The 19065-nt window shown below is 31.7% G+C and overlaps 1 protein-coding gene across 3 annotated transcripts in view; it reads right to left on the reverse strand.

The window, feature by feature from the left end:
- Positions 1-19065, reverse strand: part of LOC113515631 (SH3 domain-containing kinase-binding protein 1) — a 30158-nt gene that overhangs the window by 5953 nt on the left and 5140 nt on the right. The window contains exons 1-9 of one of the 3 annotated variants that reach the window (XM_052893431.1): positions 17829-18065; positions 14092-14197; positions 13536-13668; positions 12996-13178; positions 3827-3953; positions 2954-3080; positions 2272-2375; positions 968-1126; positions 17-102 (exon numbers count right to left, since the gene is read on the reverse strand). In XM_052893431.1, coding sequence (XP_052749391.1) covers positions 17-102; positions 968-1126; positions 2272-2375; positions 2954-3080; positions 3827-3953; positions 12996-13178; positions 13536-13668; positions 14092-14197; positions 17829-17836 — 1033 coding nt within the window. In that variant the 5' untranslated portion in view covers positions 17837-18065. Of the gene's footprint in view, positions 1-16; positions 103-967; positions 1127-2271; positions 2376-2953; positions 3081-3826; positions 3954-12995; positions 13179-13535; positions 13669-14091; positions 14198-17828; positions 18066-19065 lie in introns of those variants that run through there. The other 2 variants (XM_052893430.1, XM_052893429.1) reach the window with 2 other exon arrangements.

The raw sequence follows: 19065 nt of genomic DNA on the forward strand, positions 1-19065 counted from the left end.
TATTTTAATAATTTACCTTCATGCCCATTACTGAGCCCTATTTGCTGTGGCGACTCATCACGGAATCCCTGACTGGGCGGCCTGCGACGTGGAGCTTTCACTCTGAAAAATAATGTTATTTTTATTTCGCGCGGAAATATATTTTTATTTACTAAAAAATATAACAGACAACTAGATGTAAACAAAGGTGTTCTTTTTTTATTCTGTAGTCGATACACAACAAATCTGTAATTCTTTTTATCTTTATTGTTTTTGCAAAAAAATGTCTCCAATGATAATATTTAAGAATATACTACGCAAATAAAAACGGAAATTCTACTATATTTAGTAGTATTTCCGTTTTTATTTGCGTAGCATAGCATAATACAAAATTGTTCAAAAGTTTCGATTTAGCAATATATTGTATAATATAAAAAAAAGAAGAATTAAGATCCTTATCCTTTTTGGAATCACTTAATAAAGAGATCTTTACCGACTAATTATGATTAAACAGAAAATAAGGAAATTACAAAATCAAATTTACACAGTTGATGCGTTAAAAATGTATAGTCGGCTCACTCGACACCCGCAGTTACCTAATAACCAATTTTTAATTATCGAGAAATATCATCTATAATTTTTACAGCAGTGTACCAGAGGGAGACTTTGTACAAAAGTCGATTGCTAGGTACCTCTGTCCCATTCGTGTTTCAACCGTGAAGCAGTTGTGTTTGCATGGCTGTGTTTCGGTTTGAAGGGTAGGATATAGCGTGAATTTACTGGGTACAGAGGAATAACACCTGGGTCCTCAGGAATGGCAATGCATGGGGAGTATCATGGGCGAAACAGTATTCTCTGCTATGTCCATGGTACTGCTCATGTTTATAGACGACGGTTACCACTTTCCATCAGGTGGGCTGTCAGCTTATTTACTATTCTAAGTTGTATAAAAAAAAGTGTCAGATAAACTAAGATGGCCCTAGCATACCTGCTAGCACGTGGATCGTTGAGTATGGAGTTCCGCTCGACGTGGTCGAATGTGTTGGTATTGTTTGCAACTGGCTTGCTAGAGCCGCCACCGTCGGGCCGGTCCCACTCGCCGCCGCTGCTGCTACCACTGCTCACCGTCGTCGACGATGACTTCTCTCTGTTAATTTTAACATTATTATTAATAATAATAACCTGTGAATTATAATATTTCTTGTGTTAATTTCTAGATTAACACAATATGGTCCATCTAAAAATTCAGATCTCACATCGCCATAGAATAAGTTTCGGTCGGTCTCGGCATAGAATAAGCCACCCCTTCCTTTCTCGTAAGTATCGTAAGAGTCGACTAAGGGAGAACGAGGGACGGACATCCGCGTCCTTCTTAAAACATCTCCAAAGCCTAACTGCGGTTTCCAATCGGCCTGCAAAGCGTGGTAACTACTGGAAAAGGCTACTGAAAAACATTCAAATCTATTCAATGTAAGAGATGGTATAATATTCATCATCATCATTTCAGCCATTATCCGTCCACTGCTGGAGATAAGCCTCTCCTAATAGACTGCCATAAAGGTATAATATTACTTCCAATTAATTATCTTTATAAAGCCCACTATGTACTATTCTAAATGCGAGTTTGTAAAGTTATTTGTTAGTTTTTTTTTTTTTAATTATTGAACCGATTTCAGTGAAATATGGATACTTATATTTAGACTTATAGATTGTTTTTTTTTTTTTTACAGATAGGATACTTTATATACTGATTTACGTCAGTGAATCCGCGGAATACTCACCTCTTTTCATGTTTGGAGAAGACAGCCAACAATAACTACTAATTACTAGACAAATGTATTGTTTTCTTTACTAGACCTCAAGTTTAAAAAAAAATTAATACAGGTGAGTAATAATGACGTTAAATACTTGTATAGATATTTATGTGGCACTATCACCAGTTATTAACTGAATTAAAATCGGTCTTAAAGAGTGTTATGAATTTGACACGTAGGATAGAAGAGTATCAAAATCATATTTAATGTAAAAAGCTAATATTTAATGTAAATAGCATGCTAATCTTCAAGTCACTAGGAAAAGCGTTATAGATAGATCTAATTCGATAGATTATTAAATTGAAATATTATTATAATTATTTATCTAGAACATATTACACAATACAAAATAAATGACATAACATTCATTCTATTTCGTGCACAATAATTTGTTAATATTTTCGTTTAATAATTTATACACATTGGAATTTGATATTATTGTATACGGTAATTTTGAAATTTTTAATTATATACTTACTTATCAGTCGACGACAACATTTTGCTTTTAAGCCCGCTGAGCAAACCGCCGACACCGGATGACATCGTGGGGCTTTTCTTCGTCGGCACGGGGGGTTTTTTAATCTGTAATTAAAATTATACAAAATCATTAACAGCTCCATACAAAATATTTTATAATGAGACCATATTACAATTTGCGCATCTTGTCTTTAATTCTCAATACAAAAATAAAGTGATGAAGCCTTTTTATGTCAAACTTAATTAAACACATATTTTTATACTACTTGAAAACAAAATTAAGAGCTATCAAATAAAAAGTTGTAATAACCGTACAAAACACATACTGCAAATTAAAAATCATAATTTGCAAACTTCGTTTTCAAATGAGTTCGAAAAAATCAATTTAGTTTTCTAGTTAAAATTAAATTTTATATCTTATAAAAACTCTACATTTTTCTAAATAAAAAAAAATACATTTTAATGTATCAAAATTAAAGTAAAAGCGATTTACATTTATGCACTGTTCAATCACGAAATACCAAAAGTTGTCTACTTTTCTTAAGAAAATTAAATTTGATAAGTTGATACTTAAGGGGTATTTAGGTATATACATCCAGATAAGAAAGTACTTGAAATTTCCTTGGAAACAGAGGATGTCTAGTGTTTAGATGTTAATATAATTACTATAAATAGTTACATACTTGTCCATCTAGCGGTCCATCTGTGGTAGTCTCACTGTGAATCACTTTTTCTGACTCATTCTTGTTTGTGTGTGTAATTGTACTCTGCGTACTACTTTCTTTATTAGTTATGTTGTCCTTGTGCAAACTGGAATATGATAAAGTTACAACTCTATTATACATGTATAAAAATATTAATAAGTAGATTTTCCAGACGACTTTATTTCTGTGGACTTACGCCCACGCAAGCATATTAAAAGCCTTATAACAATTCAATGACCACTAAATAATTTTATTATTTAATGGTAATTTAATTTTATATTTAGTACAAACGAGGTACTTTTGTCCATAGAGGACAAATTTATTCGTTCACGTCCACTACTGAAGTATCTGAGTCTCTAGTACCAAGGATTCCTGGATCGCCTTCGTAATACATGAAAGCGCGTGACTTCTCACGAAACAAGTGACAATAATTACAAATTAAAATGATGAGGGATTCTATATTAAGATCGCTGAATTGTATGAAGCGTAGTACTAATAAACTGTCACAAATCGAATATACATTAATCTTATACATTTTTTTTTATGCAATTTAGAATGGCAAACAAGCTGACGGCCACAGTGGTAACCATCACCTATAAACATGAGCAATACCATGGGCATAACAGAGAGAATACCGTTTCGCTCGTGATACCCTCCATGCGTTGCCATTCCTGGGGACTCAGGTGTTATTCTTCTGTACCTTGTAAATTCACTGCCATATCCCACCATTCAAACCGAAAAACAACCACGCAAACACAACTGCTTTACGGTAGAAACTCGAATGGGGCAGAGGTGCCCAAGTAAATGACTTTTGTACAAAGCCTCCCTCCGATAAACAATATTAATACGTACCTTATCCTAGACGTAGTTAGTTCTTTGACGGATGCGGTTTTTTCTGAGTACTTGTTGAGAATGGGATATATAGTGGGTGTCTTTGAAGGCGGCCTATCCGGCTTTTTGTCTTCAGGTTCTAACGCTACTGAAACATAAGAACAATGGATTTAGAAGAAATAACTGTTGAATGGCACTAACTGAAAAGACATAGTTTAAAAAAACACAGCGAAATAAAAATATCAACTAATATTATAGATGTAAAAGTTTATTTGTTTGTTACCTTCTAGTACCTTAAAGGCTCAACCCTTCGTCATGACATTAGGCAACTTTTTATTTTGGTCAAATATTTTTTTATGCAACTTAGAATGACAAACAAACTAATGGCTTACCTGATGGAAAGTGATAACCGTAACCTGTAGACATGAACAATACCATAGACAATAACAAAGTATACTGTGTCGCCCATGCGTTATCATTGATTAATAATTAATTTGTCAATTATTATTAACTGCATCCCGCGCCTTTGCACATGGTATATAATTTTTTTTTTTAATAACTGAACTAAATGTTATCATAGGGAAGTCCATATCACTGATTATTTAGTTATTTGTTGGTAGTCGCAGACAAACTAATGGTAACGGAATCAAGCAAAATTATTCTAATCGAATAACCAGTAAAAAGAATAATTTAAATCCAACTAGTATTCCCAGAAATAGCGCGTTCAAACAAACTCTGTTTTAATATATTAGTATAAATTTAAAATATTTTGTATAATAAAGTTTCATCATGAACTCAAATAGTGAATTAAAATAAATTTCGGCCATGCAGACGAAGTCACAAGTAAAGCCTAGTATAAAATAAATCTAAATTTATACACGTACAATCGAATTGTCGCTGTTCTTAGCCCAAATAAGACCTATAATTACCTACCTTTATTGACCTACTCTTTAATAAAATCAATATATTATCAACTTCAGTTTTTCCAACAGTAGACTAATGTAGGACTCTTATTATATTCGTATGTATACTGGATAAATGTGTCTCGTTTAATACTAAATTAGTCAAAAGCATTTACGGAATTCTGTTAATACCAATTCCAGTCTACAGAAAGTTTAAAGTTCAATGTGAACACAGTACATAAATAAAATGCCATGTAAATATAATATTAGGGGGGAAAGGGATTGTTAGTAATGGAGACTGAGAATCCCATTGCTAGCAATATACCCAACCAGGTCGACCTCCTCGCGGTTCCCCCTGGAAACTATCATGGTTAATTTCTGATGAATTCATCATGATGGGCTAACTGGCCTGTTTTCATTCTCATCTATCACCCTTCACTGGTACTCCGCCAACGTATCCCATTAGCGCAGGGGGGGGGGGGGCTACGATACTATTTTCACCCATCAAAAAAAATATTATAAATGCCAAATCAATATTTCTTTATATATACTATGTACTGAAAATTATAAATAAACTGTCATACAACCTACGTCCTAAACGACACATGTATTCGTATTTGCCATCTATAGAAATTAACAACACACGGCCATCGCCTAATATACTGTACCGGGGGAAAGGGATTGTTAGTAATGGGGTCTAACAGTCCCCATCAATATACCCTATCAGGTCGTCAGTCACACGGTTTCCCCTGAAAACCATCGTGGTGAATTATTGTTAAATTCATCACGTGGGACTAACTGACCTTTCATCCTCAACTTCATTTATCATAATTCGCTGGGACCCTGCCAGCTTATACCGATAGCGCAGGCGAGATTACCATTCCATTCGCATCCATTAGAAAAATAAACTGTGCCTCAATTTGTTGAGTTTAGCCATGTAGCTCCGGAATAGAATAGATCACCCTTTCCATTCTCGTAAATGTCGTAAGAGACGATCAAGGGAATTGAATGGTCGAGGTATTGATACCAGCGTCTGTCTTAAAACATCAGCAAAACCTAACTGCGGTTGCCAACCCGCCTGCCAAGTGTGACAAGTACCAGCAAAACCCCCCCTTATGGGGGAAACCTATATTCAGCAATGTACAGCTAACGGCTGATATGATAATAATGATAATATTGAGTTTAAAAAACATATATTTCTATTATAATAGACACAATACGCGTCATAAATATTCCACTTTCTATTTTTATGGCCAAATTATTAGCAAACATTTTAAGATTAGTCGATCACGAAGATCGCCGTTTCTAAACGCCTCCAAAATAATGACAAACCACGAAATCACGACATATCGAACAGGTTTTTATTTAATAGATGATAACGGAATAGTAATCTTGCTGGCACTGATGGTTAACGCTGGCGTATTATGGCAGTGAGGGATGATAGGTCAGAATGAGAGCAAGTCAATTGGTCCATCGTATCGAATTCGTCAGTAATAAACTACGATGGTTTTCATGAAGCCGCTAGAGCCTACTATTAACAATCATATAATTAATTATATAAGTTCGATAAGTCCCGAATGTATGTAGACGGTCACATAGTAGCAATACTGTATTAAAAATGTTATGATGAATATCAACAAGGTCACAATGAAATGCATGTTTCGAAATTTACATATTAAGAATCATTATACTCATTTAACACGCATAATATACTCATAAACTCATAATAAGTAACCCTTAATAATAAACATAAACATTGAATATTTCTTTTATAAACAGTTTTTTTTTTTAATATACTTAATATTTGCTATTAAACAAATTGTAAACATACTTTTAGCTGATCACTTGTCACGTTATAGACAAATGACATCATACAAATTATAATAAAGTATGTAAAACGCAAACGCAAATGCGATACGAAACAATATAATAAGTACTTACAAAAGGTAAGTACATATATTTTAATTAAACCTTACTTTTGTATTGAAGCGCTTGACTTTCTACAGTTTCTGTCAACCCCAATAAGATACAGGAGTGAATTATGAGTACATATGTATATAAATTATTATTACGAGTTTACTTCATATTTTATTTGACAAATAGTTGCTGAAGTATATACCATGTTTCTCTTATAAGTTTTATGGTGATCGTAACATTCGACTTGCCCACATTTCATAGAGTAGGATTTAATATAGCTGGGTACCGAGCCTACTATTGTTAATCGAATGAAATTAGTAAAAATTAAAAATTTTGTAATGAATCGAGATAGTAAGCTACTAAACTGTGACACCTTATGCATTTTTTAATATCGCGACCTACTGATTTAGTTCGCGTGCGAATTTTATTTTACATTATAAATTACATAATGGTACTTATAACAAATTGCATCACTATTAAATACAATACAATTATTTTTTGTCACCAAAATCGACAGTCCTCTGTTATGTTCCCCACACGTTTAAATATTTTTTGAATAAAACTCACATTCTACACCCATTTTAAATATAACACTTATAAAACTTAAGGAAATGTGCACAAGAACTTGAACGAAGGCGTCTATGAGGCAACTGGTTATAAAAAGATACTAAGGCACGGCATGTTGATCTAAGTTACGCAAAATCACGACTCTGCGCGCAACCTTCATGTGAAATGTCAATAGCAAAGCATCGAATACTTGGGCAGTGTAGGCGGACTGTTTACTAACATTACTTGTACTGCACGCATTGACGATGCGATACCGTCAGCATCGACAAAATAGTAACGAAAACAATTAAGAGTTGACACTTATAACCTTGCGGCAACTCATTATTATTTGGAAAGCATGGGCATCGAATACTAATCAGACTAAACCTTGAGTTATTGTTATTAGATTTACTTTAGATTTATCCACCCCAATCGTGGTTGTTCTTCATACTAGCAAATTTTCACGACTAAGTTCCCCCGTCATTTTAATTATTACTCTAAAGCTTTCTAAAGCAATTAGTCTAATTTGCAAACAGTTATTACATAGCTCTAAAACATAAACCTCAGATACCATGTCTATACTTTCGAGTTAAATAAAGTAAGTAATACGAAGTAATAATTAGTCGAGTAATACATAAATAATAATTCGTATTTTTTATGCATACAGTACTAAAAATAAGACATTCTCTCGCAAAATAAATATGAATTTGTTATATTTTAACAAAGAATAAATCTGAGACGGCAAATTGCAGGAATATTATTAGTTTAAATGTTAATTTCAACCGCAACTAAGAGTACTATTTTAGAGACAGCGCATTGTATGTGAAGCAAAAGTAAATAATAGGATTTTAGTCATACACAGTATAGATAAAGGATAAGTGTTACAGAAGAACAAGTCGATTGACCAAGATAATGCCGAACAACCATTGATTCACAAGTTTACTGAGAACTAAATATGTTATTTATTTCCAGAACACCCGTTCTGTTGTTAAACAAACCATTATTGTATTCTTATATTAATGCATAGTACGCGCGTATAATTTTATGTTCCTACACTAAAATAGTGATAAGTTTCCTGGAACCATCTCTATTGAATGTATTACCTATCCAATTTGCAAGAGGTCGAACAGGGGCAGATACTTAAATTGAAATGCCTAAAGAATATTTGTATCAAAATAATTTTTATCAACTGATATTGTTCAAATTATCTTTTATACCTTAATTGATTTCCTCCCTATGAAGGGGAATAACAATAACCATGTGAGATAAACGTTTCACTCAGTAAATAAGAGATGGAGACAGCCAAATCGATATGCATTTCCTTTTTAAACAAATTATGTACTTATGTCATCAGGCCCTGGTGAATGCAATAACCTTGGAACTTTTAGAGTCATCTCTAAAAATAGTGATTGGATATATTGAACAAAATCACTAAGTATTGTAATTTAATAAAAATATACTGATATGAATTCCATATCGTATTAATAACAAAATACATATTTATATAATAAGATATATAATTAGTATGTTCTTGTGTACTAAAAACACACAAGCATGTTTTTTTTTTAATGTTATATAGGACAGTAATTATATATACCTAAATATATTTTATTAATGTAATATTTTTTTATCAAAGGTCACTAGTAAACCTATCTATGAGTGAATTGTACATATGTGTCAAATTCCAAAAAATAAAAGAAAGTTTTAAGAAGTACTGTATAATTAATTAATATTTGGTAAAAGTTATTGTTTTAGATATTTACATATTGTATATATTTTTCTACATAAAAGAGCCGACTTTAATTTAGACAACACCGGCTAGAGACGTTTCCATAAATCCATCAAAATTATACGCGTCCTACATACAGTGAGTGTAGAAAGTATTCGTACATCTAGGGTTGTAATAAAAAAAATACGAACTTGATAGACTTTTTTTTATTTATCTAATTTAAATCAATACTATTAAATATTTTAACATTCCCGCACTTTGTTTATGATAATTTTTGTTTTTTTTTTAAAAAATTATACAACATAAAAATATTTTTACGTTAACTATGCAAATAATGACAAACAAAAAGTATTCGTACATTTATAAAATTTGTAAGTAAATGAATATTAAAAAAATATTAATACTTTGTTGGACCACCGTTAGCATTGATGATAGCTTGGAGTCTCTGCGGCATCGAATCAACTAGTTTGAAAATATAAGAAGACGGTAACAGTGCCCATTCTTCGCGAAGCGTAATTTTTAGTGTTTCTTTACTTGAAATTGGTCGATTTCCAATTTTATTATCGAGATAATCCCACACATGCTCTATAATATTAATATCAGGTGATTGAGGAGGAATCTCTAGGTATTTTGGAGCGTTAAACAGGATCCATGCTTTAGTATTCCATGCTTTATGTTTAGGGTCATTATCTTGTAAAAATATCCAATTATTGTTAAAACCCATTTGAGCTGCACTAGAGAGAAGATTCTCTTTTAAAATATTAATATACGTTTTGTGATTCCTAATTCCATCAATAAATGCAAGTTTTCCCACCCCAAAAGCACTCATGCAACCCCATACAAATACTGACCCACCACCGTGTTTTACCGTTGGACATAAATTTTCTTTCTTATATTCCATATTAGGTTTTCTCCATACCATATGATGTCCATCCGATTTGAAAATATTATATTTCGATTCATCTGAGTAAATAACAGTTTGCCAAAAATGATTTTTTTCATTAATATATTTTTTTGCGAATTCTAATCTTTTTTTTTCTATTAATATCATTTACCCAATACTTTTTACGCGCAGTTCTTCCATGATAATCGTTACTACGTAATACGTTCCGAACGGTACTGACAAAAATATGGCAATCATTGATATTATTAATTTCTTGTAACACTCGAGGGGCACTAATTTTTGGATTTTTTTTACACAATTTAAAATTTACCGATCCAATCGAGGCGTGATTTTTGATGGACGCCCCACCTCTGGGTTTGTTTTTTAGTGTTTTAGTAATAGAAAACCCATCAATTACAGTCTGTACGGTTGAACGTGGTCTATTGACAAATTTTGCAATTTCACATAATGATTTGCATTGATTATGCAAATTAATAATTATTTTTCTCTCCTCTTCACTCGTTTCTTTTGCTTTACGACCCATTTTTGTAACTAAACACGTCTATACTTGTCACGAGTGCAACTAAAACGTCTAATATCTATACCTACGTATTAAAAATGACCTTGGCATTGTAGGCATATGAAAAATTCGATTGAATAAATGATTTATACAGAATTTCATTTAAAAAAAAATGAATGTACGAATACTTTTTGTTTGTCATTATTTGCTTAGTTAACGTAAAAATATTTTTATGTTGTATAATTTTTTTTAAAAAAAACAAAAATTATCATAAATAAAGTGCGGGAATGTTAAACTATTTAACAGTATTGATTTAAATTAAATAAATAGAGGAAAGTCTATCAAATTCGTATTATTTTTATTATAACCCTAGGTGTACGAATACTTTTTACACTCACTGTATAAACATTTTGGATTGAATATGGTTGATAATTGTATATAAACATATTTTGTAATGAAACTCATAATTAAGGTTTCAATGTCAATGGCAACATTAGTTACCATCAAAGTAACAAGATTACATAATTATGTTCACACACAATAAAGTAGAGCCACTCACGTCTGCGTTGTGCTCTTAACCCGGAAAAATTTCTAGTTCAACAACTCATTACTACAGAACTCTTATGGCTGCTTATTGCATAGTAGACTTTATTCCCTAGAACGTAAGATTTGCATTCCCGTGATACGTGTGTAAAAGAAAAATATGCTATTTAACAAGATCTTTAATCTTCAATAATTAAGAAACGAAAACAAACTTTAAATTGCCTTCAAAAATTCTCAACTTTTCTGTAGAAAGCTTAAGAAAACTTTAAATTATACTATAGGCTTAGATTACACAGATAGTCTCTATATAAATGCTTCGAGAAAACAGATCAACTTTTTCATACGATTTTGCATAATAAATAGTTTTGAGTGTTTTCTTATAACTTCTATATTTATTTTGTCTTATAAGTTCTGCACCTTTTTAATGATCAGAAAATAATTTTATATTTTTAAATAATTAAATATAGATACAGGAAAGGTATTTTTAGTAATGGGGACCTAAAATTCTCATTGCTAGCAATATATCCATAATAATATCATGTCGACTTACACGTGGTTCCCCATAAAATCCATCGTAGTTAAAATTTGACGAATTCGTCACAGTGGACCAGCTGACCTACTGTATCCTCTCATATCATCCCTCACTAGTACCACCGCCAGCGTATAGCGGTAACAAACAGGCTTACCAGTCATAAAAAAAAAAACTTTTGATAACATGTTATTATGCATTATACTATATGTGAATCACGTTGCTGACACAACTATTAAATAGATACAAAATAAACTCAAATTTTTACTAAAGTCAAGGTTAGTTACGTTTGGAATATTCAGTTACAATTACGTAAACGGCAGTCTATTTAAAAGTGAAATTTGGTTAACGATCGTCGGTGCTTATTCTACTTATGTTGTAATTCTTATTCTTATTATTTCACTTATTAAGTCATTCTTATACGAACTGTTATTGCTTAGACACAATAAAAGATTTACTGTTAACTGGTATCTTTGCCTTATCTATATTACTATCGCATTCTTAGAAATCGCATTTTGTATAGTTACCGTATGTTACATATACTTAATAAAAATCATGTGCTAGTGGTTTTAAGCTTATAGTACTTAAAAATCGTGTATTCGAATACACGATTTTTAACTAACAGACACAAAAAATCTGTGCCAATTTGCCAGTAACTCTCTGGTAATTGAAACACCACTTAAAACCAAAATAATCCAAATGACGAAGACAAGTTCGACCCTTGTCACGTAAGATTCTATAAGCTAAGTGAAATGAGGAGAATGATATGTTAAATATTACTATTCTAGTATTCTTCACAATGACAATAGTCAAATGTCTCTGATACCTCATCAGGGACTACAGACGTGAGCATATTTATTTTTTCACTTATTTATAATTCATAATCGAATCGCACCGATTTCGGTCAAACATAATATCACACACACACGCGCGCGCCCACACGCACACGTACGCACATGCACACGTACGCACACGCACACGCACATGCACGCACACGCACACGCACACAAAATAATGTATGATTCACAAGTACCAAGTGAAAAAAGCTCACAAATATTATCCCCGATGGGGCACTCGGAGGAATTAGTGAAATATTACGATAAACATATATTATGAGTAGAATTCACTACCTTAAATTGCACATTACCGCGCCCTACTACGCTTTTTGACTACAGTTATACATATTATCTTTACTAATAATAGTGTGTTTGTTATGATTACTAAATCGTTTTTGTCCAAATTAGATTAGATATAAAAGTTACAGATACATTGATACATGAAGACGCACTCAATTTAATATTACATAACTACAATTTTTTTTTACTTTGTAATCTCATCATAAACAAATAAGATTTTTTGTCATATTAGTGATTACTGCTAATTTACAATTTTTTGTCGTTTTTCGACTCATGTTTCTGTAGGAAAATATTCAGTTTCATTAATACTTTCCCTTCGCTTAAACCTATATGTAAATCTTTTAAAAGGTCAAGTTTTGAATAATTTAATTGGATGATGTCCACATTTTTAAGATACAACTTTCTGTGTAGAATAATTCGACATATAATATTCATATTATATAACAGAAGACTATTTATAAACAAGAATACAAACAACTAAATACCTGAAGGTAACAGCTGCACGAAGTTATCAGGGAACAGGCCGACGCGTCCGTGGAGCTCGCCACGCCACCAGCCGCGGTCCGGCGCTTCCTTCGATACGACGGTCACTATATCACCCTCGGCTAGCGTCAGCTCGTCCTCGTTCACGGCGGTGTATGGAAATAATACGCGGCATAACTCCTTCACTGTTTACAAATATTTATTACTTTATTTATTAAGTTTATTTAAGAATGTCATGTCATGGCCTAGTTGTAAATAACCCCGACTTTTAGACCTCGAAACAACAAAGATTTATTACACCCGAAAATATCGAAAATATAACTTTTTCCCACGTTTCTATTTATACTACGTAATAAATGAAATATTAAAATTAATTTTAATTTTTCTTTTTATATAAACAAACAACAATAAAATTTACATTCGGAAGTCAATGGATGCAGATGGCTTAGAAAAGTTTCATAAATCAGTCTATGAGAAGGTACATGTTTAAATTTTAAAGTGAGCCAAAAGACCAAATTACTAATTTACTATAAAATACTGACCTGGTTTGGGTGGGAGCGCAGGCGCAGGTTCAAAAGGTGGAGCCGGTTGTGGAGGATCCAACATTACTACAAAGTTTGAGGGAAACACGCCGACACGGCCCTGCCGCCGGCCCTGCCACCATCCTTCCTCTACCTAAACAAATAACACGGATTTAATGTTTTCTGCGTATGTCACAGGAGTCCTGATGGGGAAAAAATCTGATAAGTATCGATAGATAGGGACGAAGTCAGAACAAGTATTTGACAATATTTTGAAAAAACTTCAAGATGAAAAATAACTTTCAAAATCTTTTTAAAATTAGCAAAGTTAATGCGCAACACACCAGTATAAATAACATACATGACATAAAGGACACTAATGATCTCGATTTCATCGAATGTAACAAAAAAAATATTGTATTTAATTATGTCGGCTTTACTGACGTTTTAAATTCAGAAATGTCCGACTAGTTTCGAATTCAATAGGAGCCCTTATTCATGAACGCGGTTCAATACAGATGTCTCCCGATAGGTATTATTCTATAAAAATTATATTATAAAACAAAAGGGTAGATACCTCTCCAAGTACTTCGAGCACATCTCCCACACACAATGGCAATTCGTCCGGATTTGCAGGCTGGTAGCTGAACACCGCCCGGCAGCGACCTTGGACGCCACCAGACCTGATCCAAAGTACAAGTATTGGCTGTGTAATCTCCTCCTTTTCGTTGTCACTTAAAAATACTAATTATTACATATTGAAAGTACATATATACCTACCCCAATGGGAGACAGCGTGACGGATATGTACGTATGAATGTACATAGACAGAAATTCTTTAAACGATCGATTATAAATTCTTTGATCGTGTCGTCAAATTATAATAATTTATATATTACTTATATTTATCTTATCAATAAAATATTATCTAATTATAAAATGAATTTACATTCAAGGATTCCATTTCTATTTTGATAATCAACTTTATAGAATGTGTGATAAGTACGTTTGTTTATTTTTGTGTCATGACCACCTCAAAATGTTATACCTTCCTATAAGTAAAGTAGGAGTAACCAAGTTCTTATAATAAGCACCAACATAAAATAATACCGGTCAGGTGCGTGTTAAACTCTCACGCCGAGGACTCCGTACAGAAATGTATAATTATGAGATAAAAAAACCTTTATTATATTTCTCGCACAAAATAGATACTTTGTAGTTAATATTATTGATACTAGAATTCGTATTTTTTTTTTTATTTTAAACTATAATAGTGTTTAAAAGCATATACTTTTACACTCTCATATACTTTTATAATATGATTTTTCGCATCACAAATTTTTTTTTATCTTTTTTATTTAGAGGCTTTTATACTACAAGGATATGTCTTCACAAGCTTAAAAAACTACACAGCATAAAAATAAATAAAAAACAGTTTAGAAGTATAAAAATGAACCCCTTTCACATTATACAGCACTTAGACTAATAGGTCAATTTTGAAATTTTGAGTACCCCTTTTGGACCCCTCAGCAAAGAAAATAATATTATTTTCAATTATTTTCATTGCATAATGTATAGGCCAACATTATGTTAAACTATTTTAAATCCATTATTTTAATTCAAATTGTTGATGAGATATAGCGCTGTGACAAAAGGAGGAACGAACGGATAAAATGGCATCATAAGAATTTACTTGCGCCTTTTTGGTACGAAACCCTAAAATACTATATAATATGTTAATTAATTCGTATACCACTTCTATACAATACCCGTTTACTACAATTTAAATATGTACTTAATTTTGTCCGTTTGGAATTTTCTCTTATCATAATTCTCTTGTGGTCTAAGAAACTAAAATAAATCTATGATACCTACTAACTTGAAAATTAGAAAACAATATGATTGTGTGATGCATTTTACTATTTGTTTTTAAAAGTTGACAAATAAAATGCACACGTGGTCACACTTCGGAATAAACACTCGAAACGCATACAAAAGCAGTCAACCAACAGGTTGCAAGCGACTAGTTCGATACCTCATCTTCATAATATGTCAGCGTTTGTCCTCCTTTCTCCGCTCACTCTCGCTATAGATTTATTCAAACATCAATACAACCTATAATAGGCGTCAACAAAGATTTATACGGAACATAACAATCTTGTTTTTTTTTTTTTATACTTATTTGAATAAGATTATTTCTCTGTATGATACGCATACAATACAACGTGCCAAATTAAATGCAAATGCATACATTTCTTTATAAGCATAGTATACCGTAAATAATGATATATTTAATACTTGATAGAGATTGGATATTGAAGATTTTTTTTTATAAAATATGACTTTCTGGGTGATACTCGTAATATGCAAAAAATTACGTTATTTTTCTGTAAGTGAAAAAATTTTAAAATCATAAATTAAAAAACAAAAGTCTTTCCTTTTTATACAATTGGTTTTATATATATTTAACAATTGCCTAAAAACAGACAGCATCATGTCACGTCCATGACAGAATGCACCCATGGTACTACTCATAACGTGCTGCCGCTCTAGAGGTTGCTACGATTAATTACATCATTTTATGGATTTATATACTACTTATTATGCGGTTTTCACATACTACATATGTCAAAAAATAACCAAATTTCTCCACGTCCATTTCATTTTCAACCGACATCAAAAATAAATAGGTACTATTTGTTTAGGCTCTTATATTCGGTTGTATTTTTTTTTATTTGTTACCTCATCACTCCGTCAGTTGTAAACCGATTTGAAAAATCCTTTTTTATAAAAAAAAAAAATATACTTACAGATTGATCCCACAAAAATTTTATCAAATTGGCTCAGTAGTTTAGTTTTTTTTTTTTTTTTTTTAATCAAATTAAATGTTTCTTGTTTCACAACTAAAATCGGTTTATTTTATGAAACACAATTATTCTCCTATAACTCTAATGATTTAATTTGTCCAAAATTTGACAAACTTAGAAATCTTACTGTAAATTGAGAAAATACTGCATGCAAAGGCGAGTGCTCCAGCTAATTGAATGAAAGATTTAGATCAAATTAACAATTTTTATTTATATACAAGTACATTTATTTATTTATTTAGTCATTAGTACATATATGTGTACATGGCGGACTTAATGCTTAAATCATTTTCTCCCGGTCCACCATAGGGACGTGTCAGAATACTCGAATGCGGTACTTGTAATTATTGATACATATTACAATTACATATATAAACGAATAAATATATATAAATAACAAATATACTTACACATATATAAAATATACTATATTACACACGAAAATGAGAATAATATATAGTACTTATGTATGCACTTTATATTTTATATATAGTACCATGTTCTTTTAGAATCTAATGCAATCTCATAGGAATATATAATTTAATCTCAAAATAACAATCCTTGCAATTGTTTAAGTACCAAATAGCACATTGTTCAAAGAGGAAAGAATGACATCAATTACCAACGAGTGGGACGTCTAATACACAAACCAAAGGCGAGGGACTAAAATAAATTACTTTATTATTTGGAGCTCTAAACGGGTACATTTAATATGCATTCTGTGGCGACGACTTCAAACTAATTTAAAATAATACGTATACTTTGTCACCTATGAGCCTATGACATATACCACACACACATAGAAATTATAATAAATATATTATATAAATACTATTTGTTTGAGTACTTCATTAAAATTTGTAAAATCTGTAGAAATGTACAATTGTAACCGTAGTTGTTTAGTTTTTAGGTACTGAATTTTTGTCAAGTATAAACAAAGAAACATTTTAATATTATCTTTTCAAGAAGACCAATGAAATTGAACATTTTTTCCAAAGAATTATGGGCCGTAGTGGGTTGTTAGCTGGATGGCTCTCCTATTAGTATTGGAAGTAGAAAACCTTTTGTTCATGTTGACCTATTTTTATTTGGGAAATATATCCAGTTTCGCTGATGGAATAGTCTTTTGAAAAGAATGCAAATAATTTCGATTTGACTTATATTAATTTTTAAATTAAATATATATATATAGTTACTGACCACATAGATTTATGGATAAGATAAAAAGTATTAACAACTTTATCGTCTTATTTAACCACAATCAAAACATACGATTCAAACTGCTAATATAAATAAGCCCGTACTGAACAGTTAAATACTAACAAATAACGACCCGTGCTGACTCAATCAATAGTCATTGTGATTTAATAAATTGAAGTGGTCATCATTTACTCATTTAAACTTTAATTTGCGATGTCCCATTATGATAATAAAATTAATTACTTACGGTTTCATTGTCCCTGTTTTATAATAGGATCGAAAGGTCGTACCATAATCCAACCTTAAATAAATAATGGCCACAATATAAATTATATATTTCACTAAGTTCCCAAATATGTTAATGTCGAATTTGGGATTGTTATAAGATAATTCACCCACGGCCGCACAAACACTGACTAGCAAACCAAGCGTTATCACAACCTTATCCGCCCTGATAAGATATACTGTACATTTGTTATAACGATATTAATCGAAGAAATATTAAATGAGCATATCCAATCATTTGACACTTAAACTAGTTGCGTACAGCAAATGCACTGCACTTATTGGTCAATAGCATTAATTTAATACAATGTAGGTAATGATAATTTATTGTCGCTTATCAATAAAGCTTTATGTTTTGGCGACGGATATTGATTTTCGATTTAAATAACTTTTCATCATTAATCCTCATCTCACATAGGTCGATGTTTCATACACATTGACTTTCTATAGACATAAAAAATATCAACCGCAACCATTCTCCAGTAACGTGCCCTGTATACACTACCGCATTGTACTATACTGTTTCTTAAGATATTTTGCAAATACATTATTTCGTTATTATTATTGATTTTAGATAATATTACGCATAGGTATGTGCTGTAGAAAACATCATAAGTAGATATGACATAAATATAGTTAAATGATTCAACATGACTCTCAGTTGGTATTGATATATACATTGTTATATACTGTAGAGTTACTTTACTAATCCTTGAGTAGAAATATGACATCATTCATGTTCATCGTTACGAATCTATTACAGTAGTTATAGTAAAATATACTATTTTTGACCGACTACAAAATAGAATAAGCAGATTCTATTATCTTCGTTCTGAATAAAGCGAGAAGTCTGAAAGTTCAGTTAACAAGAAGTATTTGCAGAACATAATGATACACTCAAATTAGAAGTTTATATTTACCAAATAGGGTTCTATAAAAACATAGATGTATAACAATAATATAGTTGTTATCATATCATCATCATTATATCAATCTTTAACTGTCCACTGCTGAATATAAGCCTCTCCCTTGGGGGTTTTGCCAGTTGTCATGCTTGGCAACCGCAGTCAGGCTTTGGTGACGTTTTAATAGAGACGCAGCTAGCTGCCTATCCCTCGCCCTCCTTAGTCCCCTCTTACGACACCCACGGATATCGAAGAGGTGACCTATTCTATACCCAGACCACACGGCAATCAGCA

The sequence above is a fragment of the Galleria mellonella genome, unplaced genomic scaffold (assembly GCF_026898425.1).
Source record: "Galleria mellonella isolate WM207_F2 unplaced genomic scaffold, CSIRO_AGI_GalMel_v1 utg173, whole genome shotgun sequence".
Lineage (NCBI taxonomy): Eukaryota > Metazoa > Arthropoda > Insecta > Lepidoptera > Pyralidae > Galleria > Galleria mellonella.